The sequence below is a fragment of the Acomys minous genome (genome assembly GCF_964271855.1).
Source record: "Acomys minous genome assembly, chromosome: 12".
Lineage (NCBI taxonomy): Eukaryota > Metazoa > Chordata > Mammalia > Rodentia > Muridae > Acomys > Acomys minous.
The window spans coordinates 58,584,982-58,611,119 of record NC_140493.1 but is presented as its reverse complement, the minus strand read 5'-3'; the positions used below and the strand labels follow the sequence as shown (position 1 = coordinate 58,611,119).

The 26,138-nt window shown below is 50.0% G+C and overlaps 1 protein-coding gene across 2 annotated transcripts in view; it reads left to right on the top strand.

Annotated features, from left to right (window-relative positions):
• The first annotated feature begins 6,360 nt into the window (after positions 1–6,360).
• The window catches only part of BAALC (BAALC binder of MAP3K1 and KLF4), a 62,209-nt gene continuing 42,431 nt past the window's right edge, over positions 6,361–26,138 (top strand). The window contains exon 1 of one of the 2 annotated variants that reach the window (XM_084748719.1): positions 6,361–6,998. In XM_084748719.1, coding sequence (XP_084604845.1) covers positions 6,839–6,998 — 160 coding nt within the window. In that variant the 5' untranslated portion in view covers positions 6,361–6,838. The remainder of the gene's footprint in view (positions 6,999–26,138) is intronic. The other variant, XM_084748718.1, reaches the window with a different exon arrangement.

Genomic DNA, 26,138 nt, shown 5'->3' with positions numbered 1-26,138 from the left:
TGTCCACTTACCAAAGGAGCGGAGTCTCCTGGACTCCATCTAGGGTGTCTGAAGCATTCTCCAGACTCCCCACAGTCAAGACGTTCAAGGCACATCTGCCAACCTCAACTGACTGCCCGGATGGCGGGCTTGAACCCCCTTTCCAAAGGCCTCGAACCTTCCCTGGTGCTCGCAAGCAAACTGAAAGTAAAAGAACAGTTGGCCGACACAAAACGACACAGACAACCGAGGTACCTGGCCCTGGAGCTTGAGCTATTCCTCTCATCCACAGTTTCTCTCTTTCAGTAGGGGTCTGAGTTTTCCACCCAACGCACCAAAATGTAAGACTCCAAAGGGGGAATCTCACTTTCTGAGAGACCCCCAATGAGAGGCGGAGACCGGGTGGATGCAAAAGCAAGAGGTTTATAGACCCAGCAAGCTGGGGTCCACCTACACTCTGGGGAGAGGCAACCCCAGCAGCAGTTTTACAGAGTTTATATACCTTTACCAGCAGGCAGGCTTCTTAAGCCACAGCAATCAAACGGTTTGTCATTGGTGGAGCTAGCTGACCTTTAAGCCCATTGGCTACCTTAAATCAGGCGAGACCTCGGTGTTGTTTTTGAACTCGGGACTTTCCACCTTGGTCAGAAGCCATTAAGGTAGGGTGGCTGTTTTTACCATCTTAGTTTCTGGTGGGGAGGGGCAGGTGGGGCAGCCTGTAGCAGTGGAATTTTACAGACTTTGGCCTATCTAGTTTTAACGGAGGGTCTTAGGCCTTGTCTGGTTCCTGCATTCCATTCCTATCCTTGAGCCTTACGTGTGCACCCCTCATATCCCCAGCCCTTCCTTCATCAGACAGGACACCCTTTAGGGAGGCCCCAGGGTCTATCTCAGCTTCCTTTCATGTGTGTCGGTCTCTGGCTTTCCCTGGAGAATCACTGGTGTCTGCCTCGCTGCTTTTTCCTGTCCCCTTAGCTCTTTTAATCAGGAAGTCACTTTTTTTCCCCCATTTAGGATAAGCCAATCACTTTTTAGGTGACTTGAAGTCCTCCAAAAGCAAAGTGAGTTCTGGTTTTCACATTGTTACAAGGCAATTGGGAGGGAAGAATGGAGAGATGGCTTCACACTGTTACAGGGGTGTGGACAGGATGGGGGAGGGGGTCTTCACACTGTTTTAGGGGTGGGAACAGAATAGGGGAGGGGTCTTCACACTGTTACAAGGGTGTAGACAGGATGGGGAGGGGTCTTCACACTGTTTCAGGGGTGGGGACAGGAGGGAGAGGGGGCTTCACACTGTCACAGGGGTGGGGACAGGAGGAAGAAGGGGTTCACACTGTCACATGGGTGGGGACAGGAGGGAGAAGGGGCTCACACTGTCACAGGGGTGGGGACAGGAGGAAGAAGGGGTTCACACTGTCACAGGGGTGGGGACAGGATGGAGAGGGAGCTTCACACTGTTACAAGGGTGTGGACAGGATGGGGAGGGGGCTTCACACTGTTTCAGGGGTGGAGACAGGAGGGAGAGGGGGCTTCACACTGTTACAAGGGTGTGGACAGGATGGGGAGGGGGCTTCACACTGTTTCAGGGGTGGAGACAGGAGGGAGAGGGGGCTTCACACTGTCACAGGGGTGGAGACAGGAGGGAGAGGGGGCTTCACACAGTAACAGGGGTGGGGACAGGAGGGAGAGGGGGCTTCACAGTGTCACAGGGATGGGGACAGGAGGGAGAGGGTGTTCACACTGTTACAGGGATGGGGACAGGAGGGAGAGGGTGTTCACACTGTTACAGGGATGGGGACAGGAGGGAGAAGAGGCTCACACTGTCACAGGGGTGGGGACAGGAGGGAGGGAGGCTGGCCTTTGCAGGCTCTCACCTATTTTTTTGCATGAATCATAATAGTGACAAGCAAATGGCACTGGTGGGAAATGATGACTAAACGTAGCCATGTGCTTGTCAAAGTTTTGCTCTGGGGTCATCTGACTTGAGTCATAAACGTCCCACCCATTCTGGAAAGCAATGGAATACATGTTCCAAATGTGTTGTATTTTGTGCAGAGAAGGAATCTCAACTACTTGGCCAGACTTCATATTCCACGGCCATTCCTGACTGCCTTCAAGGGCTTCAGGAAACAGTCTGCCTTCATGCTCAGGCCATGGCTAGAGGCGAAGAGAGCACCGTGTTCACCATTTCAACCTCACCTCAAAACCAAGCTCACCCTCCCAAGCTCCTGGCATTGCATGTTAGCAGTCTCTGCTATGGGCCTCAGCCAAAATCTACCACGTCTGTTCCATTTTTCTCTTCTTCACGTTATCCTCAGGTACCTGCTGATTTCCACACTTATGTTCATTTATATTTTATATGTATGGGTGTTTTGCCTGCATGTGTGTCTGTGCGCTCTGTGCATGCAGTGCCTGAGGAGGCCAGAAGAGGGCGTCAGATCCTCTGGTACTGGAATTACAGGTGGTTGCGAGCCACCACTTGCGTACTGGAAACCCAACCTGGGTCCTCTGGAAGAGCAGCCAGTGCTCCTAACCATCATCTCTCCAGCCTGCTCTCATATTCATCCTTAGAAGCACATGCTGTGTTATTATTCTCTCTCTCTGTGTTTCCTCCCCCCCCCCCACCGTGTGTGTGTGTGTGTGTGTGTGTGTGTGTGTGTGATCATATATTGAAACATCACCCTCCCAATGTCAGGGCTTTGGGAGAAGTGATCAACTCATGAGAAATTAAGTTCAATTTCCATTAAGAGGGATTAGAGACTGTCTAAAGGGCTGACAAGAGCTAGCTTTCCATCTCTTCCACCCTGTTAGGATGTAGCAAACAGGTGCCACCTGGGAAGCAGAAAGCAGCTCTCACCACGCCCGCTGCACCTCAGCCCTGGACTTCCGGCCTCCAGAGCTGTGAGAAACTAGTTGTATTTTGTCGCAAGAGCAGAAGTGGACAAATACATACTGTTGACATCTTCGTCAGTGCTACGTGGTGCAAAGCATAGAGTGCTCTCTGTGTGGGAGAAGTCACAACCAGGAAATCTATTCTTCCTTTGTCCTCAAAAGAAGTGGGATTCCAGGCTAGAGAGATGGCTCAGTGGTTAAGAGCGCCGCCTGCTCTTCCAAAGGTCCTGAGTTCAATTCCCAGCAACCACATGATGGCTCATAACCATCTGTAATGTGATATGGCGCCCTCTTCTGGCTTGCAGGAGTACATGCAAGCAGAGCACTGTATATGTCATAATAAATAAACAAATCTTGAAAAAAGAAAAAGTATGTATCCCCTCAAACTGTAAGCCAGAATCAAACTTTCTAAAAAAAAAAAAAAAGAAGAAGAAGTGGGATTCCATGTTCACTGACAGAGATCTAGGCTCTGCTTCTTTTCTACTTGACATTTATGTTGGTAGTTAGCAAATGACTCGATTTTTCTTTGCCCTATTAAAAGAGAGAGAGTGTGGAGGACAGCATTATGAACTCACCCAGTGTGCTGTTAGAAGAAACAGTGAGGACTCTGCAGGAAATGCTAGCCAGGCTACGGGTGCGTGCCTGGAACCCCAGCGCTTGGGGGACTCAGGCAGGAAGACAATAAGGCTAAGACAGCCTGGGTGACATTGCGGGAGGAGTCACCATCTCAACAACAACATCCTCGGGGCTCGGGAGATGGCTGAGCAAGTAAGGCAGGTGAGGCTGTGCACGGACCTGAAACCCTGGAGCTGTGGAGTAGTGTTGGTGGAGGCCAGCTTTCTGGCTGCCAGCCTAGTTCAGTGAGAGAAGTCCTGCCTCAAAGGAATAGGAGAGCGATAGAGCAGGGTGCCCAGCATCCTCCTCTGGTTTCCGAGGGCATATGCCCACCAATCCATGTGCATATGCCACACACACACACACACACACACACACACACACACACATACACATGTACATAGACACACACATACACACAAGTACAGAGACAGCCCAGCATCTTTCTCTGGTTTCTGAGGGCATATGCCCACCAATCCATGTGCATATGCCACACGCACACACACACACACACACACACACACATACACGCATGTACATAGACACACACATACACACATGTACATAGATAGGCAGACAGAGACAGACAGACAGACAGACACACACACACAATCTGCCTGGTTATCTCAGAATTCACTTCAGAAGAACCTACTTAGTCTTCCCCCCACCCCCTCCCTGCCTCTCAACAGGGTCTCAAGATCAGCCCAGGCTGACTTTCAACTCCCCGTGTACCTTAGATTACCTCAGCAATCATTTTACCTCCTCCTCCTTGGATTACAGGCCTGCACGCCCACGCCTGGTTCTATATGGCGTTAGGGACTGAGTTTGGGCCCGGTGGGCAAGGACTTTAGCAGCTGAGCTACAACCCCAGGCTGCTTTATCTCTCTGACTTGAGACAAGTTCTCACTGTATAGTCCTGGCGAGCCTGGAACTCTTCTTCCTCATCCTTCAGCCTCCCACAGCGAGGCTTCAGGGATGCTGTGCCGTGCCTGCCTCCACAAACCTTTCTCAGCCAACTAGCCCCAATTAGTGAACACCAGGACAGAGTGGCCGCTCTCTAAGTTTCATGGGACAAACACTCTCTGAATCTTTGCTATTAAATACCAACAAGAAGCACCCTTGGGAAAACAGACCTTTGCTTGGCTGATGACTATGTAGATTGATAAGAGGAAAAAGGACATTGGAAAAATAAAGATGGCTGCCTTTACCAAACTTCAGCACTGTGCCAGGCAAGCCCACAAGCACTGTCTTGTGAGAATAACAATTTCTGAGACTTTCTCCTTCAGAGAGATGCTGTTGTTGTGCGTCTTGTTCCACGAGGACAATGACAGCAACACTGGGTGCTTCCCACATCCTGGCCACACCACACGATTGCTCCCCCATGGCCTCCACTGCCCCCCCAACAGAAGCAACCTGAGGACCGAGCAAAGCCTTAACACGTGGCCCTTTGAGGGACAGCCCCAATCTGAAGTATGACAGGGCTAGTGTCCGGGCCAAGAGATGGACTCATGTTCAGGCAGGATAGATTGCGGTGGTGTAAGACTGCATCGTGCTACTTAGGGTAACACACAATGATAACACGAACTGTTTATTGCATATAAGTAATTTCAGACTTCAGTTGACTGCAGCTAGCTAAACAGAAAAAAAGTAAAGCCACGAGAAGAAGGGCAACTATCTCTCTATTCATCTATCATTTTGGGCCTTTGCCCCAATGGGTACCTCTGGTACTTTCCTCCTCGGTAACTGGCCATCTTTTTGTGTCCAAATGCTTGCTGGAATCTGTGCCGGCCTCTCTGTTCATCCACTCTTCCCCTGCTTTTTGAGTGATAGTTTCCTAGAGCAGATCTGACCATGCTGGTAGCTTAAAGCCTTCTGATGCCCCCCAGCCCTCCCCCCTGCACTTTTACAATAAAGCCTCCTTCCTTTGCCACCCCCACCCCACCCCCACTCTGTCCAGCTCCAGCCTGCTCTACCTCTTCTCACGCTCATGCAGTTTACTCTGCTCACCGGGTCACCAATTCTAGAGCTTTCTTTGATTTTTCTAGAGCTCTCAAGCACCTTCCAAGTCAAGCACTTCTGTTCTGGTCACTCTTCAGGAGTTGATGTTGCATAACAGCTGGCTGTGAAGTGAAGACGGGGTTCTTGTTTACTTCATCACTGCATCATCATCATCATCACCACCACCATCATCACCATCACCACCAATTTGATATTGAGGACTGAGCACAGGACTTCATGAAGACCTAATTCTTTTATACCCAAATATTCAGAGAAGGAAGTGAAAGGTGGCAGAAGATCTGTAGTTTGCCCCCAGCTCCAGGAGCCACCCATCCAAGGTAACCTTAAACCCTGTGCCTCAGATGCCAAAAGGAGGTTGCAGTGGCCTGCTGGGGCAGCCTGGAGGGAAGACCAGCCTGGGCCTTGTCAGGAGTCTTCTGCCCATCTCTGCCTCGCTGACTCTGGCAGTGCCTGCCACAGAGGCCTCCACCGGAGACTGGCCTCTTTAGCCTGAACTATGGTCACTGCAAAGCGCTGTGTTATTACTGTTCAGTGAGCTTTCGTTGGAGTCCTCGCTGGTGCACGGTCCTGGTGATCTTTTGCTTTCTTGAGAACAACATTCCGAAGATCATGAAGTTGCAGACAGACCTGGTAGCGTTGTTAGTGACAAGTGTCTTACTGCACAGTCTGAGATCATGGGGCCCTGCTTCCTGCTCTGTAAGCAGGCACTAGGTCTAACTTAACTTGTGGTGACAGCACTGTCTCCCTACTTTCTAATGTTGCCTACCCATTTACCCATTGCTTTTAGAACAAGTGACCAGAAAACGTGTGTGTGTGTGTGTGTGTGTGTGTGTGTGTGTGTGTGTGTTGCTTTCTGTGAGCTTCAGACCTACCCAGGATGGAAAGATGGTTTCATAGAAGGATGGATGGGTAGACGGATGACTGAATCAGTGGGTGGGTGCATGGGTGGACAGATGATGGATGGGAACCTAACAGGTCGACTGAAGACAGAAGAGGGACCCCTTTTTCTCTTTCCACCACCTGTCTGCTACTCAGTATCACAGTCTCTTCCAGAGCACTGAAGGAGGGATTGGCCGCGGGGCGGTGGGAGAGAGGCGAGATTGAGGGGAGCTGGGGAGGGAGAGGAGGGGAGGAGGGCCTCGGAGGCGGAGAGGAGGGGCGGCGGGCTCCCGGGGAGCCTGGCGCTGGCAGCGGCTCTAGCGGTTAGGGGACCGATGTCGCCGCCGCCGCCACCGCCTCCTCCTCCTCGCGGGCCGGAGCTGCGTCGCCCGGGCTGAGCCGCAACCGCAGCCGCAAGCCCAGCGGCCGCCGGGCGTTCCCGCAACACGGGAGGATGGGCTGCGGCGGGAGCCGGGCCGATGCCATCGAGCCCCGTTACTACGAGAGCTGGACCCGGGAGACCGAATCCACCTGGCTCACCTACACCGACTCAGACGCGCTGCCCAGTGTCGCCGCCACGGACAGCGGCCCCGAGGCAGGCGGCCTGCACGCGGGTGAGTGAGCCCGGCCCCGGCTGCCCTCAAGGAGCCGGAGCTGCAGGGGAGACCAGGGCAGACAGGAACCCCCGTGGCGTGCTTGCGGGTGGGGTGACGGAGTCAGAGGGACAGAGTAGGACGTGCCGGTTGACCAGCTGGCAGCCTCAAGCCCAGGGAGCCAGGTCAAGGAGAACAGCTTTCCAGAGGACAGCTAACCCTGTGCATCTCGGCAACACAACCCTTCTTGGCCTCTTGCCTGCCAGTGCATATGCATTGGCTCTGGGGGGTGAGTGGGTGGGAGGGACAGCCCACTTATTCCACAAACCTAGCCCTCAGCCCACCCCACGTTTCCCACTGGACCCTGTGGGGCCTTCACCCAGCTTTCCCACTGGTCTCCTGTATACTCAAGCCGAGCGGCTGGCGGGGTCGGTCTCTATCCACTGGGCCACCTGGCCTCACACCTTTGATGTACCCACAAGAATCTTGAGCCGAATCGCCTGGGTGGAGTCTTCTTGTCGCCTCCCAGATCCCTCCTGTTGGCAATGAGCCCCTACTGGGCCTTCAAAATCCTAACCTAGTTCAGGGTAACAACGCATGCCTGCCTATCACAGCTCTGCCCTCACGCTCACTTTCCAAGGAGTTCTGTTATAGTAAAGGACCTACCTACCCTCTTACCACAATATGACTGTAAATATTCTTGCCTGGGTCATTCCTCGGGTATCAGAAACCTCACAAGGATATGCAGAGAACTCTCTGCGTGGGGTCACAAATTAGGATTTGATTTTAAAGCAGAGACTCACCAAAAAAATATAGACTTAGACTGACCTTTGACCCTAAATGTGTTGGTGACATCAAACAAACAAACAATAAAAATCTCACCTCGTGCTGCATAGATCACTGGGTTTTTAAAGTTCTAACTGTTGCCTGGTCCCATTGTGGTGCCCTGACGTCAGGAAGAGATAGCTCCACCTTCGGGACCAATACTTGTTCTTTTTATTTTGTTTTTTAAAGGACACCAAATCTGGCTACATTGTCCAGACTGGCCTTGAGCTCCTGGGCTCAAATATTCTTCTTTCTCCAGGCCCTCGCCCCTATCCCAAGTAGTTGTGCCAATAGGCAGAAGCCTCCCCTGGGTGCCTGAGAAAACTGTAGTAACGCTGAATTTGTTTTAAAATTGTCTGATTCCCAGTGACCATAACAGTTATTGCATCAATGCTGCTGCACGGATGTGTCCGGCAGGCTCCCAAAGGGTGTGCTGGCTGAGCTCAGGGTCAGAGGCAGAGAAAACCCTCTGAAGGTTTTATAAATGTTAGCTGTGGCAGCATTTTCCAAGAAAGCGTCCTAGTTCTCTGCAGGGTCCAAGGCCAGGGCAGCATTGCAAGGGAGTAAGGCTGGAAAGAGTCAGCAGGCAGCTTCACAGAATAGTTGTGTTGGTGGCGCTCTCTGTGCATGTATGTGCGTGTGTGTGTGTGTGTGCGTGTGTGTGTGCATGTGTGTGTGTGTGAGGGGAGGAGTTGTTTAGGTGTGAGAATTGTTGGATTGGCAGAATAAACACACACATGTTCCTCAAGTCGTTTCCAACATCTATTCATTATTCTCGATGTCTTTGTATCATGAAATTGGGGTCCTGCAACAGGTGAGGCACAGGACAGGCGCGGTCATTGATGGAACACTTCCAAACTTGGGAACAAACTTACAAAGCGGGTGGTCCTGAAGCACCCTTCAGAGGAGGGGCTGAGTTCCAGTCCAGGGACACTGCCATCGTTTAAATTTCCCTGGAAGTTTCAACAGAGTGCAGGGATGCGCCTGAAGACCAGGAGTGAATGTGTGTCGCATGCGCCTAAGTTCTGTGGCGTGACTGGGGTCGGGGATGGGGGCTGAAGAGGGGCTTTGTTGCTGTGCCTTTGAAGTCTGGAAATGAGCATCCTCCAGTCAGCTTGTGTCTTCTGAGAAAGTAACAGAATTTCTGGGTTTCTGCTACCCCGGGCCATAGCCAGGATTCTCCATTCTTCTCTTCCTCCCAGCCTGCCTGCCTCATGGGTTGTACCCCGTGGGAGGTTTTCCAGTGAACCCAACCCTGAGGCTTACAGTGGCTCTGCCGTGTTTGGAAACAGAACGGAGTCTCTGTGCCTAACAGTCCTTTTCTGATGGAGACCACCAAATGGATGGGCTGGACTCGAGAGTGACCGAGATGCCTTTGTCCTAGGAACCAGAGCTGGAGAGGACCCTGCAGGTCATCTATCCAGGACAAGTGGCGAATTTTCCCCATCTGGAAATTTCCACAACCACTTACCTCCAGTTCCTTCAGTACTCAAGAATCCCCTTTTCCTGGGGTCCTGGTCCCTCTTGCTTAGTGTCAAATGGGAGGTGCCTTTCTCTCAGCAACCTTAACCGTAGGATTAGCTCCTCTCTGTCCTCTGTGCTCGGGGCATGCGTGATACAAAGTTGGGGTTTCATGCAGGTTTCCCCCAGTGGGCTGAGAATCAACTGATAAAGGTTTTGTGCCTTATGAGGAGGCCCTTCAGTTGCCTCAGCTAGTCCACACTCTTCCTCCCCCCACGTGCCCCCCCCCGCGGCTTCCCCCTCCCCCCCCCGTCCCCCCCCACCTCCTTGCAGCCTGAATGAGTTTACTGACGTTCTCCCCCAGGGTCTTTCTGACCCCACAGCTTCTATTAGAAAGGTCTCTCCCCCAATTTTATCCCACCCCATGGAAGCTTCTAGTCCAGCATAAAGATTCTATAGGTCTGCCACATCCCAAACTATGTCTACTGAGGAGCTCGACCTAAGCACGGCTGCCTTAGGCTCTCATTTCGGGTTTCTCCCACCTTCTAGGCGGAGGGCGGAGGGTGGAGGGCGGAGGGCGTGCCGCGTGACAAGTGTTCCGTCGGCATTTGTGTAAGTGTTCCCAGTTTTACCGTGGGTGGTGGGAGGCTTATTTTTACACCAGTTCCACAACTGAGCTTCATGCCCGTCCCCCATCCTTTCTCACTTACAACCGACCCCGAGGCTCGGCTTCCTGATTTTGGAAGTTGTTTCCTACAGCCAGGAGAATTGCAGTTCAGGTTTTCGATTCCACGAGTAGCAGGCTGGGGTTGAAGACTATGGCAGTTGGTACCCTTCATCGGCCTGTGTTTCCAATCTCTGTGGAAATGGGAAATGGAATCGCTCTGGCATAGATGGATTCTCATAAAATCGGTTTGCTAGATTTGATTTGATTTGTTTGTTTGTTTTACTTCTGTTGTGAGAGGGAGGCTCTCCGGGAAGACTGAGAGTCCCAGGTTGCGACAACGCGCCCAGTGCGGCCACTCAGTCCCATCTCCATTTCATTGTCAGTCTCTCCTTAAAATAACAAATGTCTCCCATAATTTTTTTTCTAATCTATTTAGAGAGTAAAACATCTCACATTTTTTTCTCAACTAGTCCTTTATAGTTTTAAATAACAGTGCTAGTAAACTCCCAAATTGGGGAGTTTGGGCAAATGATTTACTCAAATAGGCTAAAGGACAGATAAGGTGAGGACATTTTTTTGTATTATCATGGCTGCCATTTACTGGTGGCATCTGAGTAGTGGTCTGGCACTGCAGCTGACACTATGCAAATCATCTCACTTAAGGCGTACAACAAGGATGAGATGGGGTCCGTTGCCTCCTGGGGGTCCTCTTGTGTTTATAACCCAGGGAAGGATGTTGGAGTGTCCTGAGCAACTCCTCCATCCCAGAACTGGGGGTCCAGATTTCTCTGATGACAAACCGCATGCCCTTAAATACCCCCTCCCATCAATGGGGATTTCAGAATTCTTGACTTTGCAGTTAATGGGCTGCAAAGGCCAGCTTAACCTCTTCATGATCCAGCCTGACATCCGGCTGCACCGGTGCTGAGTCTCATCCTCCTTAGGGTAGGATGCTCCACCTTTGCAGAGCACCTTCCTCTGAGACGTCCTACTTTCTGTAATTTCTGCCTGATGAACGTCAGCTCCGTGGCATCATGTCCCATAGGTACAGCTCTGTTGGTCTTGTATTATCGCTCTTGCGGGTCAAACGTGCACTACTGTAACCACCTTCTTGCCTTATGTGGGCTTGACTAATTCTCTGAACACACTATTCACTTTATCCAAGTCTTTCCTTGACATGAACAACCTTAGGGTTGTTCTTGACGTTTGCCTAGCTGTGTAGGAAAGCACAGGGGACATTCTGGAGGGGCCCCATGAATGCACTTCTCCTGGCACAGGTGAACTTGGGTGAGGACTTGTTTACATATTTCCTTGATGACTCACATTAAGCTCATGGTTAGTTAAAACCATTACATCTTTCTTTCTAATTAAATTGAAGTCCTGTTGTGCCAAGAACATTGTGCTTTCTCAGCTATAGACCCAGCGCTGGGGACAGTAATTGGAATATAGACGACACTCAATAAATATTGAACGAAGACTCCTCCCCCGCCCCGGGAATCTTGCATCAACATGAGTGGGCTTCATAACCCTCATTTGGGACGTTTGCATTTATTGTTGTAAAAATTCATCTTAATGGTTTCCAATTACGGCTTAAGTTTGTTGCCTTTCATTCACCTTGATAACGCCATGAAGAGAACATTCCAGGTCTTTGTTTCCCCATAGATATTTAGTAGAGAGATGAGTAAACCATGTTTCTTTGTTTCAAGAAGTGAATGATAAATGGAGACACAGAAATGCCAACCAGGCAAGCACGGTCTACACTGCAGGAGGAATTCAAGGGCCAAGCAGTTCACTCTGCCCAGGGGATCACAGAGAAACCAAGGAACCTGAGGAAGCAGCTGTTTCAAAGGCCCCTTCTAAGCAGGATAGGTGGAGGAAGGCAGCCTGACTTCCCTGGGATATGTCCTGAGAGGGATAATCCTCAGGGAGAACTCCCAACCTGGGTCTTCCTGTGCAGAAAAGCCCACCTCAACCCCAGCACCTTTTACACACCTGCTGCCATCGGCATTTCTGCCTTAAAATAATGCCTGGCTCATGTCTGCCAGCTTCACGGGTGATGGTTAGGCTCTGGCTCAGCTGGGTCCTTGAGGGCACCCTCCCGAATGAATAATCTAAAAAGTCTATGTGTTCCTCCCCCCCCCCCCCCGCCCATAGATCCCAGAGAAAAAGTCATTTCTCCTCATCATTTCCATCTACTCATCCTTTTAAAGTTCTTGCCTACTCAATTGTTGCACAGTAAGAAAACATTCTGTTTTGCATAGCTTGTAGCTTGTATTTATTTTCTGAATTATCGCCATGTCTGTGAAAGCATGAAGGATGTGTGTGGGCGCACGTGCCACAGTACCCTGTGGATGTCCAAGGACAACTTTGGGCAGTCTGTTTCTCTCTTCCTCCATTTCTCTGAGTTCCCAGAATTTATCTCAGGCTTGGGTGGCAAATGCCCTTACCCACTGAAGCATCTCTCCAGCACAAAACATCTGGTTTTGCTTGTGTGATTGTTTTGTAGGCTTTAATACTAAAAACAAGTGACAATAAACCCAAGCGGTTTATACATATCTAGGAAGTCCCGGGTTCTCATGGTTGTTCTTGCTCTGACAGTCCAGTGTCAGCATAGGGTATATGTTATTGCCCATCCCATCCGAGGGACTAAGAGCTGATAGATTTCCCAATAGGCAGAAGGATGGGAAGAGGGTCCGTGATTAGATAACAAAGATGTCGAACTTTCAAGGTGGCTGCCTTCTTCCTTGCTCTCCTGACACACAACCCCGGTAGCTTAAGACAAAGGCTTGGCAGGCTTTTTCTGCCACTGTGGGGGTCCCCCTGTAGTGGGCTACTGAACTACAGTTATGCCACATCGTGAGGTATTCCTAAGAATTATTTCAGGTGAAACTGGTCTCTGGACCAGCCATAAATTCCTATGCAACGTGACCCTGAGCTAAAGGCTAACTGCCTGACTGTTTAACTGCTATCTCTCTGCTTCTGTGAACAGCTTGCTTTCTGCAGATGTCCAGAACTGCCTTTCTATGTTCCTCACAATTGCAGTTTTTGCCCTTAAAAACCAACTGGAGGGGCTGGAGAGATGGCTCAGAGGTTAAGTGCACTGGCTGCTCTTCCAGAGGACCTGAGTTCAATTCCCAGCAACTACATGGTGGCTCACAACCATCTATAATGTGATCTGATGCCCTCTTCTGGTGTGCATGTGTACTCATATGTATACATAGAATAAATAAAGTCTTAAAAAAAAACAACTGGAGGTTGAGACTGCTCCCACTAATCGGCTCAAGACAATCCCATCAGCAGTTAATAAAAACTCCATTGGACTTATAGGCACCCCATAATTAGGCCTCTCTGGAAGTTTTCTCTTCAGGAACTCCATAACACCCCTCCCTGCCTGTGGGCCTGTCCAAGTTCAGGGTCAGACCAGAATATGTGTACCCCAAATTTGTGGGCCGAACAGACTCCCTGCCTTAGCCCAAACTCACTAACCCTAAGTTGAGGGAGGAAAACTATCCTCCCCGCAAAGACCTTAAAAAAAAACAAAACCCACAAACCCAACCCTCCAGGCAGGGCGGCAGCTTCCTGAGTCCACCTGTAAAGCAAAGGGTCTCCTTCTCTGTGCGCCCCAGCTATGTGTCTTTCCTCAGCCCTAACAAAAGCCTTGCTTTCAGAGGCCAGCTCTGTTTGCTGTGTCTGAGGTTTCCCTTGCTGCGGTGTGCCTTTGAATTCTTTAACTGGCAGAGAAAACAAAGCTGGCCAAGACTCCCCCAGACAGTACCAGTTAGACACTCGGTCAAATAACTCGCATATAACCAGCTATGCGTTTGAGGTGATTTCATTGTTCGGTGCAACAGCATTCCAGACTTACCTCCTGACTTCTTAGGTCCTGGCAGGGCTAGCCTTCTCTCCACCAACCAGCAAGGGTCTGTACCCGGCTTCTGCTGTTCTCAGAAGTTCCTCATGGTTGGACCCCTGCCGTACCCTCCCTCAGGATGCCTTTATCTAGTGCCGTGCACTTCATTAGTAAACTTGGTCATTGGAGGGCACGAGGCTGGGTCCTAGTCCAGTGTGACTGGCATCCTTATAGAAAGGGGCAACTTTAGAGACAGGCAGATGGAGAGAGATCTGCGTGCAGGTGGAGGCAGAAGTGAGTGGCACTTCTTCAAGACAAGGTGTTAGAGAGGCCTGGGTAAGCCGGGATGCAGCAGAAAACCAGAGGCCAGGATGGAGACCTGGGACACAGCCTGCCTCACAGCTCCCAGCAGGAGGCAGCGTCACCCACACCCTGACTTTAGGCTTCTTGTCTTCATAGCTGAGACAGTGGATTTCTGGAAGGGTTGTGGTGCTTTGCTGCAGCAGCGTTGGCGAACTCGTGCTAGTGTGCTGTGAACACACAGTGGACGCTGCAGACACTAAGAGGATTCCCAGCATTTGTTTTTTTCCTTCCACTTCCTGCCAGTGCCTATTCCTCTGTTCTTTAGGTCTGAGTAGCATTTATTGAGCACCTACTGTATGCGTTTTTATTGTTTTGACATTTACCTTTATTACTATACGAAACAAACTCACAGCGGTTGGGGGCGTAAGTCGGTTGTCACAGTGCTTGCGCTGTCACCTCAGAGCTTGGGAGGTGGTGGCAGGGAAGATCAAGAGCTCAAGGTCATCCTTGGCTACCTAGCAAGTTCAAGATCAGGAGGGGCTGTGTGAGACCCTGTCTCAAAACACCATAAGAAAAACAAACGGGAGCCGGCTCAAAAAACCATGGTCATCACTGTATTTCAGGAGGAAGAAACTGCAGTGAGGTTGATAGGCTGAACAGGGTCACTCAGCCAGGAAGTAGAAGAGCCTGATGGGAACTCAGGTCTCTGGCTCCCAAGCCCTGGGGAGTGTCCACAGTATCCAGGCTGCGACTTCCGGCCCTCCCCCCACCCATCTGCATGGTGTTTTGTTTTATATTATTAGCCCTTTGGTGTGGGTGCCTCCTACCAGCATTTACATGACGAGGGGCTGGGTTCCTGTAGCTCTGTGGCACTGAGCATGTCCCTCCCTGTGGCTTGGTGGCCCGTGTGTGTCCATCTCTGCAGAGTGGCACTGCAGGAGCGCTTTCAGAATCGCCCGGGCCCATTAAGGAAGAATGTCTCTGGGAAGGATAGCACGGTTTTCTGATTTAAAATGAAAACATGCATTCCTTTATAAAAATTAAGGAAGTGGGACTGGAGAGACGGTGTTAGCTGTTAGGACGGGGCACAGCGCAGTCCTTTAGGGGTTCCATTTTGATTCCCAGCATCCTTTGAGTACATGACCAGGAGTGGTATAGCTGTGTTTTGAGGTAGATTGATACCCAGCTTTCTGAGAAATCACCATATTGATTTTCAAAGTGGCCTACAACCTGATCTTACGGAAGGGCTTTCTTATTTGAAGTTGCCTTTTCTCGGATGTATTCAGCTTGTGTCAAGCTGACATAAAACTATCCAGCACAGCCTGTGTGTGGGAGTGGGGTGTAGTTGGAGGTACCAGCTCCACGTCTGAGTCCCAGATGCCCAAGCAGTCAGGCAGGTTGGCTATGCTTGGCCATCCTCTTTATTCTGTCTGACACAACTCCATCCATTCCCAGCTCCGGGTCTCTGGGTCCCACAGGCCAGGGGTGGAATGCCATGCCTGCTCACGAAGCCTTTGTGTAAGAAAGCAAAGCCTGAAGTCCCATCTGCCTTACAAATGGTGCGAATTCCCCCAGACTCTGGGTTCACTTAGCCCTCCTCGGGGTGATGCCGCGAGTCTTGGATTTTCTTAAAGTTTCCATCAGCAATTTAGTGGACAGCTAGCTAAGCTGAGCCAGTGCTGTTAGCCAGATGCCTGTGGCTGGGATCCAACCAAGAACTCAGCCATGTTCTTCCCGCCACTGCCCTGTGGTCCAATGCAGCCACACTCCTAGGGCCACACACCGAGGTCTTTCTGTCTGTCCCCAAGTCCCTCACCTCTCCTCCTTCATCCAGACTTTTCCTTGCTGATTTGCTTGAAGAGAGCATAGCTATGTAGTTAAGGAATCTGCAGGTCGTGCGACCTCGAGCCACACACGGAGGCCTCAGCTATTCTGGGCTTCAGTTGTTTTCTGGCGGGATGGAAATCTCCAATGAATTAACCAGACACTGGGATCCTCAGAGTCTCGGCTCTGGCTGCAGAGCCTGTCACCCAGGACCTCCTCAGCCTTGTCTGAGTTTATTATGCCAAGTCTTGGCTCACCCTGCTCCTCTGCTTCCTGCATCCCTGTGTCTGAGCTGCTGGAGAAGGGGTGAGTGATGGCGTCTGGGTCTCTTGCAGTCTAAGCCTGGGACGTGTGTGTCACCTGGGAGGTGCGGGTCACCTGGGACGTGCGTGTCACCTCCCAGCAAGTTCATTAATTCCCTATTAGGATGGCCCCCATCTGACAGCTTCAGCACTAAGCACCCCTTTTCCCTGAATACTGAAAGAAATCAACTTGCTATGAGTTCCCTGGCATTGTCTCCTGTCACCTGGGTAAGAAATAAACCATTTTGGTCCATTTTCAGTACGAGGTACATTTAGAGCTTATCAGTGACTCACAGATAAGCAGGAGGCACAGGGCCCTGGCTAAATGGCTGGAAGCTGCCTCTCTGGGTACTTTTTTTTTTTAAATGTTGAAAAGTTCCAGACAGGCCAGCTGACCTTTAATCCCAGAACTTGGGAGGCAGAGGCAGGAGGCTCTCTGAGTTCGAGGCCAGCCTGGTCTACAGCCTGAGTCCCAGGACAGTCAGGGCTACATAGAGAAACCCTGTCTCACGGGAAAAAAAAAGAAAAAAGAAAGTTAGACAGTTTGCTACCTGACTGAACCCACATGTGAGGAAGTGGGGCGGCAGGGGGGGGGGGAGTGGGAGGGGGCAGCATCTTCAGACCCCACAGGGTGGGGAGTCTGGGCTGTAGGCTGTGTTAGTGGGAGTGACTGTAGCTCCCCAGTCTTTGGGGAAGAAAGATTTTTTTGTTTTGTTTTGGTTTGTTTTTGTTTTTGTTTTTGCAATCCGGAATGACAGAGCACTGTTTTGTGCTAAATTGTCGAGCCAATCATTTTTGCTGTTTGTCCAGGCTGAGCACTCCCCTCCCCCTGCGCCTGCCCACAACCACTTCTGCAGAACTGAAAATAAGTGCCTATTTTTTGCTTCTCTGAGTCTCCAGTACTCTTAATATGAAGGGAAGGTCCTTGCCCCCCTAGGATGCAGTCTTCCTGCTACTTCAGAAAACATCATAGCATCCTCTCCTCCCCTAAGCTCCCAGGCAAGGCTGGTCCAGCACACAGGAAGACCTTGTCTGCAGCTTGACTTGGGTGATGGTCTCCTCTGCTCCACTGGCCTTCAAAGAACCCACATCATCATCATCATCATCCATGTGGACCTCTGCACTGTGACCTGCTCCCACTGTGACCCTTGACCTTTATTTTCTTGTCACCGGGAGAACAATGTCGTCTTCCCTACCTCCCCAACCCCTCTTTGAGACAGGGTCCCACCGTGTAGAACAGATTCCAGATTGTCCTTGAGCTCGACCCACGCATGCTTCCTAAGTCCTGGAATTACAGGCATGCGGCCACCAAGACTAGCAGAGAGAACAATATTTTATTTTATTTTTTGGTTTTTCAAGACAGGGTTTCTCTGTGTAGTTCTGGCTGTCCTGGAACTCACTCTGTAGACCAGGCTGGCCTCGAACTCAGAGATCCACCTGCCTCTGCCTCATAGGTGCTAGGATTAAAGACTGTGCTATCACTGCTTGGCACGTTTTTTTGTTTTTGTTTGTTTGTTTGTTTGCTTGGGGAGAATCTTTTAAATACAGGTAAAGTCCTGGTACTCTTGGTGAATATTTTCTGCTTGCTTGCTCTTTTGTTTTTTTCCTTCCTTCCTTCCCTCCCTTTCTTTTTCTTCTTCTTTTGTTTTTAATTTATAAGTGTCTGCACAGCATATACATGCAATGCCTATGGAAGTCAGAAGAGGGCAGCCAATGCCCTGCAACTGCAGATCCTTGTGAGCCTCCACACCGGTGCTTGGGATTGAACCTAGGTCCTCTTGACCAGCAGCCAGTGTTCTTAACCTTGAGCCATCTCTCCAGCCCTTTTCTTTTTTCCTCTCTGTGGAATAAGACTCCCAACCTCTTCCTTAGTTCCCAGGGCCCTCTTGCCTGACTCTCTCTCTGACCTCTCACTCAGAGTGACCCAGCTCTACAGGGCCTCTGCTCTTTGACACACTTTCCTCATTACAAGGCCTTGGCACCTGATAGAATGTGCTTCCTCTGAACACGCCACACCCCTTCACATGCTTAGCCCCACCCCTTTCTTCAGCTCTTAGTTCGGGTGTCACTTCCTCGGGGAGACCAGCGTTCCCCAGTGGACTGCCTGGTCATTTCCTTCCTAACTTTAGTTTTTGTCTCATGGTTTCCTGACCCCGCGGAATCAAGGCCCTCACTGACTCAGTTGTTGGAACCCAGGCACTTGGCGTCCGCTCAGCAGCGAGGACATTTGCTGAAGGAAGGAAACCTTTGTTCCTCATTTGTACCATTAGACCTGGTATCCGTTTGCATGGTCAGGAGGCAGTGCAGCAAGCAGAGGGCCTGCAGCAGGGGTCTGGATGTGGCCACTTGCAACTGTCCCAGGAGGCTCGCAAGGACCCGGTTCCTTGGCATTCCCCGCTCTGCCACCCTTAGTGCCTGCATTTCTCCTCAGGACTACACGATGCAACATTGTCTTAGTTATTTATTCTCAGAGATTTAAAAATATATATTTTATTAATGTATTCATATTACATCCCAATTATTCTCAGAGATTTTAAAATATTATTATTTTAAGTTTCGTGTATGTGTGTGGGTCTCTGCATGGGTATGTGCACACGAGCACAGGCACCCCCAGAGGTCAGAGGCAAAGGTTCAAGGTGGAGTTGGAGTTACTGGCTGTTGAGAGCCACCCAATATGAGTTCTGGGCACCAGATTCCTGCCCTTGCCAGAGCACCAGGTGTTCTTAACCACTGGGCCACCTCCCCAGCCCCTATGCTGTCTTATTTTCAATGGGAAGTAAGGAAAGAGCAGGGAGGAGCATTCTTCTTAGCCAGATAAGCACAGCTTTCCCAGCATCGAGTGAGCTTGGCTCAGGTCTCGGCACCGGCACCATATTGGCATTCCTAGCGGGAGACCGATGCCCCCGGCTGAGAGCGTGCCGTCTGCCAAGGCTCTCGGCTCTCCTGACAAAGGAGAAAGGAAGAAGTTGGTCAGCAAGGTGGCTGCCCTTCTCATGCTAAGGCTGTGGTCAGGGAGAAGGTATAGTCAGCAGGGACAAGAAAGGAAAGGAAGCATCCACAGCAGGGGAGACAGACCATCTCTAGGAATTAACGCTGCATGGCCATTAGTCAGTATTAAAATTTTGCTGTAACAACATTTAAAGAGATTTTTCACGTGTCAAGTGAGTATATAAAGGGAACACTTTAAAATGGTGCATGAAAGCCAGGTGTGGTGGCACACACCTTTAATCCCAGCACTCTGGAGGCAGAGGCAGGAGGATTGCTGTGAGTTCAAGGCTAGCCTGGTCTACAGAGTGAGTCCAGGATAGCCAAGGCTACACAGAGAAACCCTGTCTTGAAAAATCAAAAATAAAATAAAATAAAATGGTGCGTGAGTAGGGGTTGGAGATGGTGGAATGTTTTCCTAGGGTGGTCACAGTCCTGGCTTTGAACCCAAGCACCTCATAAAACCAGGTGAGGTGGCATACTGTTGTCCCAACACACTGGAGGTAAAAACAGGAAGGTCGGAAGTTCAAGGCCACCCTCTGCTACATAGCAAGTGTGTGTCTGAGATACATGTGTCGGTGTTGAAATAACGGAACTTTTTTTGAGGTTTCAGGGTGTGAATCTAGGGCCTTCTACAAACCAGCCGAGTCAGGTACCCCTGGACTACATTCCCATCCCTGGAAATAATTTCAAAATAATGCAACACTATTCTAACCATAAATCTTATAGAAAAGGTGCCTGGCATGGTGGTGCATGTCTTTAATCCTAGCACTTGGGAGGCAGAGGCAGCTGTGAGTTCAAGGCCAGCCTTGTCTACAAAGTGAGTCTAGGACCACCAAAGCTACACAGAGAAGCCCTGTCTCAAAAAACCAAAGAAAGAAAAAAACATCTTATAGAAAGGTCTTCTGACACTGAATTTTGTGTTGGGTTTCTTTCTGCCTCAGTTTCTTGGGAGTTTAATATGGTCCAGAGACTGAGCTACCAGCTTTGTGGAAACAGTTTCTCATGAGAGGGAACATCTATGGAGCTTGCATTCTTTCCAGTTCCCCCACCCCGGCCTCCACCAAATCCTGGAACTCACTCTGTAGACCAGGCTGGCCTCTAACTCAGAGATTCGCCCACCTCTGCCTCCTAAGTGCTGGGATTACAGGTGAACACCACCACCCCCAGCTTGTGTAGGTTTCATGTGCAAGGCGATGGTCACACTCAACCTGGGGCCTTCTGTCAGAGAGGCTTCAGACAGACAGCTGGTGAATTTTAAGAGCTGACTGCATTCCCTGTGGAAGTTAGAAAAACAAAAATTCCCTGGTTGTGGGCTTCAACACAGGAGAAAAAAACAAAAAACAAAAAACCCAGAAGGTTTGTAGAAAATAGCAAGGCTGTTAGGAAAACTGGTTGCCATAACAACAGGGCATGGCACTGGTTACAAAGAAGCTGCAGTGGCCTGTGCACCCTTTCTAATGGGAGGGATGCAAGTGTAAGGACTTCAGTAAACAACAAGCCGTTCTGAAACCAAGGCCATGTTCTGTTATTTCCTCTAAGAATTACTTTCTAGACAGTCGGGAGTTAGCAGCGAGGCCCAGGCTTGCTGGTGGGGCTGATACGGGATGTGCGCGCACGCACACACAAGCGCAGTCACTGTCTCCGGAGCATCTTTTGCATTCATTTGGGTGCCTCTCCAGCGCCAAGCATCCCACGGTTATTAGCTAACTCGGTTATCTCCATCTTTCAGAAGGGAGAGGCAAAGAGGCCACGTGGCCAGTCTAAAGGCATGCAGGCTGGAAAAGGTGGGAGTGGGCTTAGAACCCGGGTCGTCTCACTTTGAACCCAGCGGTCTTTCCTCTAAGGCAGCTCTTTGGTCAGGCCACCGCCACTAACTCTGCTCCTCATTGCCGGTTCCCTAACATCTATGACAGCTTTTGAACTGGCCCCTTCGCAGCCCCGTTCCAATGCCTTTCACTCTTGCAGCTGGGCTCGCCACTGTCATGCTATTCTCAGAGTGGTGACTCCCTGTTGCCCACTGCGGAAGGTGGTACCACTGAAGGCGCTCTCTCCGGGGCTGTCATCCAGAAGCTTCCCTGGAGCTCTTCCCCACTAGGCTTGACCAGACAGCTCTTAGGCTGAGGCTCTTTGTCGCACTGCCTGTGCCCCCAAAGACCTTCCATTCTGCCCCCACAGCTCAGGCATGAGCTCCCAATCGATGCTGCCGCTGCTGCTGGTGGCCTCGAACTCATGGAGACCAGAGGTTGTAGGTCAGGGTCAGTAAATGTCTGTAAAGCTAGACAGTAAATATTCTATGCTGTAGGGAGACACATAATTTCTTTTGCAGTTTCTCAACTTCTCAGTTTTCTTCAGTGCCAGCTCAGCCACAGGCAACTCACAAACGAACCTGTCTGTGTTCCAATGACTGCCACTGTTTTCAAGTTTTAAGGGTTATTTTTTTTTTTTACTCTTTCTCCTTCCTTCCCTCTCTCCATCTCTCTCTTTCTCTCTCTCTCTCTCTCTCTCTCTCTCTCTCTCTCTCTCTCTCTCTCTCCCTCTCTCCCTCCTTCCCTCCCTCCTTCCACCTGCTCTGTGATATATGTTCATGTGTGCAGGTACCTGCAGAGGCCAAAAGAGGATAGCAGATCTCGTGGATCCAGAGTTACAGATGTTTGGGAACGGCCCACCGTGTGCTGGAATCCAAATCCTGGTCCTCATGATGGAGAAGCAAGGGTTCTTAATGGCTGAGCCACCTTTCCAGCCGTTTTAAATTTTAAATCAACTTTTATTTATTCATTGCTTCTCAGGGGGCGGGTGGAGGCAGGGGCAGTGTAAGAGGGCAATTGTGGAAGTGGGTGCTTTCCTGTCATAGGGGCCTCAAGACTTGAATTCAGTCAACAGGCTTCCGAGTCCACTGAGCCATCCGGCCAGTCTACTCCTGTCCTAGGTAGATCTTTGGTGTTACTAGATTTCAGACTCGTTGCCTTTAAGGCCAAAGTTGGTGTCGAATATAGAAAAGAAGGCAAGTTCTGCTGGCACTAGTCCAAGTCCTCAAAAATATTTCTAAACACCTTTGCAAACTCCAAATATCCAACGCTTCTGTAATGACCAACGAATGGGTCAATGTGATAAACCTATTCCTCGCTTTGAAGGAAGTTTTGCTTTGCCTTTCTGCTTTGGAGAAAGGGTGTCTATGTGTAGCCCTGGCTGGTCTGGAACTCTCTATGTAGACCAAGCTGGCCTCTAGACTCACAGAGATTTGCTTGCTTCTGCCTCCCAAGTACTGGGTTTAAGGCGTGCACCACCACGCATGACAGAAGGAACCTTTCATGGGCTGTTACATAGCCTCTGATACCATTAGGTGTTAAAGGATGTCCGTGAAAGGCCGTTATTCATATAGCATGTGCCTCATTAGTCATCACGTGACACTGCTCACAGTAGGGCAGGGGGCGCCCAAAGATTAACCCCATCGCTTTATTGCTTCTCAGGGAGCTCTCTCTGGCCTGGTTTCCTGGGGATAGTGGGATCTTCCTGCTGATGAGAGCCTCAGGGGGAGCTGCTGTGACCCGGGCTGGTTTTCTAGCCAGCCTTGACTGAGGCCATCTCCTTTCTGAGTGTGCAGTGTTGCTCCCTGCTGGTGTGAGGAATAACCATTCCCCTGTGTCCCTCTGAGCTGTGCTCACCCTCTCTCAACTGTCAGTGACGGCCTCAGTCTGAAACGCCAGGCTCAAGAGTGTTTAGTAAGTCACTCCACGTCTGGTTGGTTCTGAGTCTGGGTAGCGCATGAACGGCGTCTGTCCTGGTGTTTACTTTTGTGAATCAGGTGGCTCTCTGTTATCCTGCAAGACTTCAGGAAACACCCCGTGAATGCCCTAAAGAAAACATCATTTAAACAGAAACTGTTGAACGTGTTGACCAAAGGCTGCATGTATGCCTGTGTGGTTTTGTTTTGTTTTGTTGTTTTTTGCTTTGTTTGTTTTGAGACAGGGTTTCTCTGTGTAGCCTTGGCTGTTCTGGACTCACTTTGTAGACCAGGCTGGCGGTGAACTCACAGTGATCCGCTTGCCTCTGCTTCCCCAAGAGCTGGGATGCCTGTGCTCTTTAGAGCTATGCTTTTAGTTTCAAACATGATTTTAAAACTCAGACACTGTCTATTCTTGGTGTCCCAAATCCCAAAGTCCCAAATCTAAGCCAAATAAAAAGCACTAGGAAATGTAACACACACGCGCACGCGCGCACGCGATGATGAATTCCTGGATATATGTTTTCCAAGTATCATTGCTCAAAGTAATCTGGGACTCCTTAATCATAGGCTAAGGCATTTTAAAAAGCATTTCAACCTCGTATGAAAGGTTGCAAAGATCTAAACTACACTCATGTATTTCAAGAATATGTGAATTTAGAGACAAGTCTAATGGATCTCTATGTGCCCCTTACTCAGCATGAGCAACAAACAAGGGACAAGCCCGGCTCAATGGCTCACACTGGTAATCCCAGCACTAGGGGAGGCAGAGGCAAGCAGGACTCTGTGAGTTCCAGGCCAGCCTGGTCTACAAAGCGAGTCCTGAGCAGGGGAAGCTATATATAGAGAAACCCTGTCTTGAAAACCCAAAACCAAACAAACACAGGGCAAAGCTGGCCTCATTTCTGCTTCTATCTACCTTCACCGATTGGATGCTTCTGGAGCGAATTCTCAGAGTCATGTGACTTTGTCATAAATACATGTTAAGGGATAAAGGCTCTTTTACATTTTGTTATTCTAAGTTAGTTTTATTTATGTGTACACATGTGTGTCGGGGCGTGAAAGGGGGTATACCACAGGAGGGTAATGCTGACTGAGGCCAGAAGAGGAGGGATTTCTCTCCACAGGGCCTATGGCTGCCTGCTTCCCCACAGCCTTCCAACATGGTACGCGTATCCTCAAGCTGGGATTCTCCTCCTCTTAGCAGGTGGGAAGTTACAGCTCCGTTGGAGCCTCTCCTGAAATGAGGCTGCTGTCTTGTCCCACGATTATGGGCGAATTGTGGTTTCCCCTCCTGTGGGAAGTATGACCCCATCTTCAGACATGCTCTTCTGACTGCATTTACGAGTTGCAGACATTTGCCATTTGAGGATGGCCAAGGTGTTTTGAAAAGCAGAACATCACTGAGGTCATCGGTGAATAGAATCGTGGGGGGGGGGGGGTGGGGGGATGGCGGGAGGTATTGCCCTCAGATGGCCCAGCGGGGCTGGCTGGCATCTCTTGGCAGTGCCAGGGCCTCCTCTCCATATGGTCTTCTGGCACAGGCCGGTTCAGACTCTTTATAGCACTGCAGCCCAAGGGCAGTTAGCTTGTGACATAACTGCTAGGGTTGTCAGGGTGTGTCCCAGCTAGCAAGGTGGGGCTGCCTTTGCCTTGCCTCTTGGTCACATGTGAGAGTAACTGGACTCCAGTCCTTGATGAAGACATGCAAGCTTTGAGCACACTTGGTGGGTTCCAGAACTGTGAGGGACCTTCAGTTTTTCTCTATAAATTGGCCTGTCATTGTTTCTCTGCTGTGATATGGAAACTCCTGGGTTAGAAAGAAAGACTTTCCACTGTGGAGGATCATATTTCTTTCTTTTTTTCTCTTTGTTTGTTTGTTTGTTTGTTTGTTTGAGACAGGGTTTCTCTGTGTTATCTTGGCTGTCCTGGACTCACTTTGTAGACCAGGCTGGCCTTGAACTCACAGCGATCCACTTGCCTTTGCTTCCCAAGTGCTGGGATTAAAGGTGTGTGCCACCATGCCCACCTGGAACATATTTCTTTAGGATTAGCTCATCTGCACCAGCCCTCTTCCTCAGGGTGTGTGTGTCTGTGTGTCTGTGTATCTGTGTATGTGTGTATGTGTGGTGTGTGTGTGTGAGTGTGTGTATGAGTGTATGTGTCTGTGTGTGTCTGTGTGTGAGTGTGTGTATGTGTGTGTATGAGTGTGTGTAGTGTGTCTGTGTGAGTGTATATGTGTGTCTGTCTGTCTCTGTGTGTGTGTGTGTGTGACTGTATGTCTGTGTGAGTGTGTGTGTCTGTATGTGTATGTGTGTGTGACTGTGTATGTCTGTGTGAATGTGTGTGTCTGTGTGTGTATGTGTGTATGAGTGTGTGCTGAGGCAGGTCCTCGTGGATTCCTCTGCATAGGCATTACAGGAGATTGCTATTCCTTCTGTTCTGCTGACTCTCCTGAGAGTTCACACCTGAGACCCTGCAGAGAGTCTGTGCTCTTTTCCACTGACCCTTCCATAGCTTGAAGTGATGTCATCTGACCAGCTTCCTCTTCTGACTTCCTCCCCACTTTGAAAATCCATCTTTTCTTTCTCAGCTTCACTGTACCTCTGGCCAGTGTGGTCCTCCTTAGTGTTCTCCTTCCTGTTCCTGCAAATCTTGCCCAGGTTTATGGGACTCTTGAGGCAGTTTCCCTGGCCCTCCCGATTCAGTGTGCTCACGGTCAGGGGTCAGGGGTGAGGGGTCAGGGAACTCATCCACACTGGCTGTCAGCTAGTGGATTTTGCCTCCTGTTGTCAAATGTACCTCAGCCAGATGCCTCAAGTGCAACATCCCAAGACTGATAAATGTCCACCCGATTCCCTTCCTAGCCTGACACTAGAGTGATGGCATCAACAGTCTAGAAGGCTCTCAACACCAGTAGCCCGGGACACTCACATCTCAATAGACAATTCTTTTGTCTTGCAGTGCTGGGAATCAAACCTCAGGCCTTGTACATACCTGGCAAATACTCTTCCACTGAACTGTGTCACTAAGTTGCAGCCCTTGCTGTTTAGTTTGGTATGACTAGCCCAGGCGCAATATATTTTCATTAGAATTTGTAGCTATCTCAGCTAACTTTGTGGGCAAACAGAAAACATGATGGACTTCCTAACTGTGTGTCTATGTATCTTGTAGGCTCAATTTTCTTAACCAATATATTTTACTAACAACTTAGTGACTG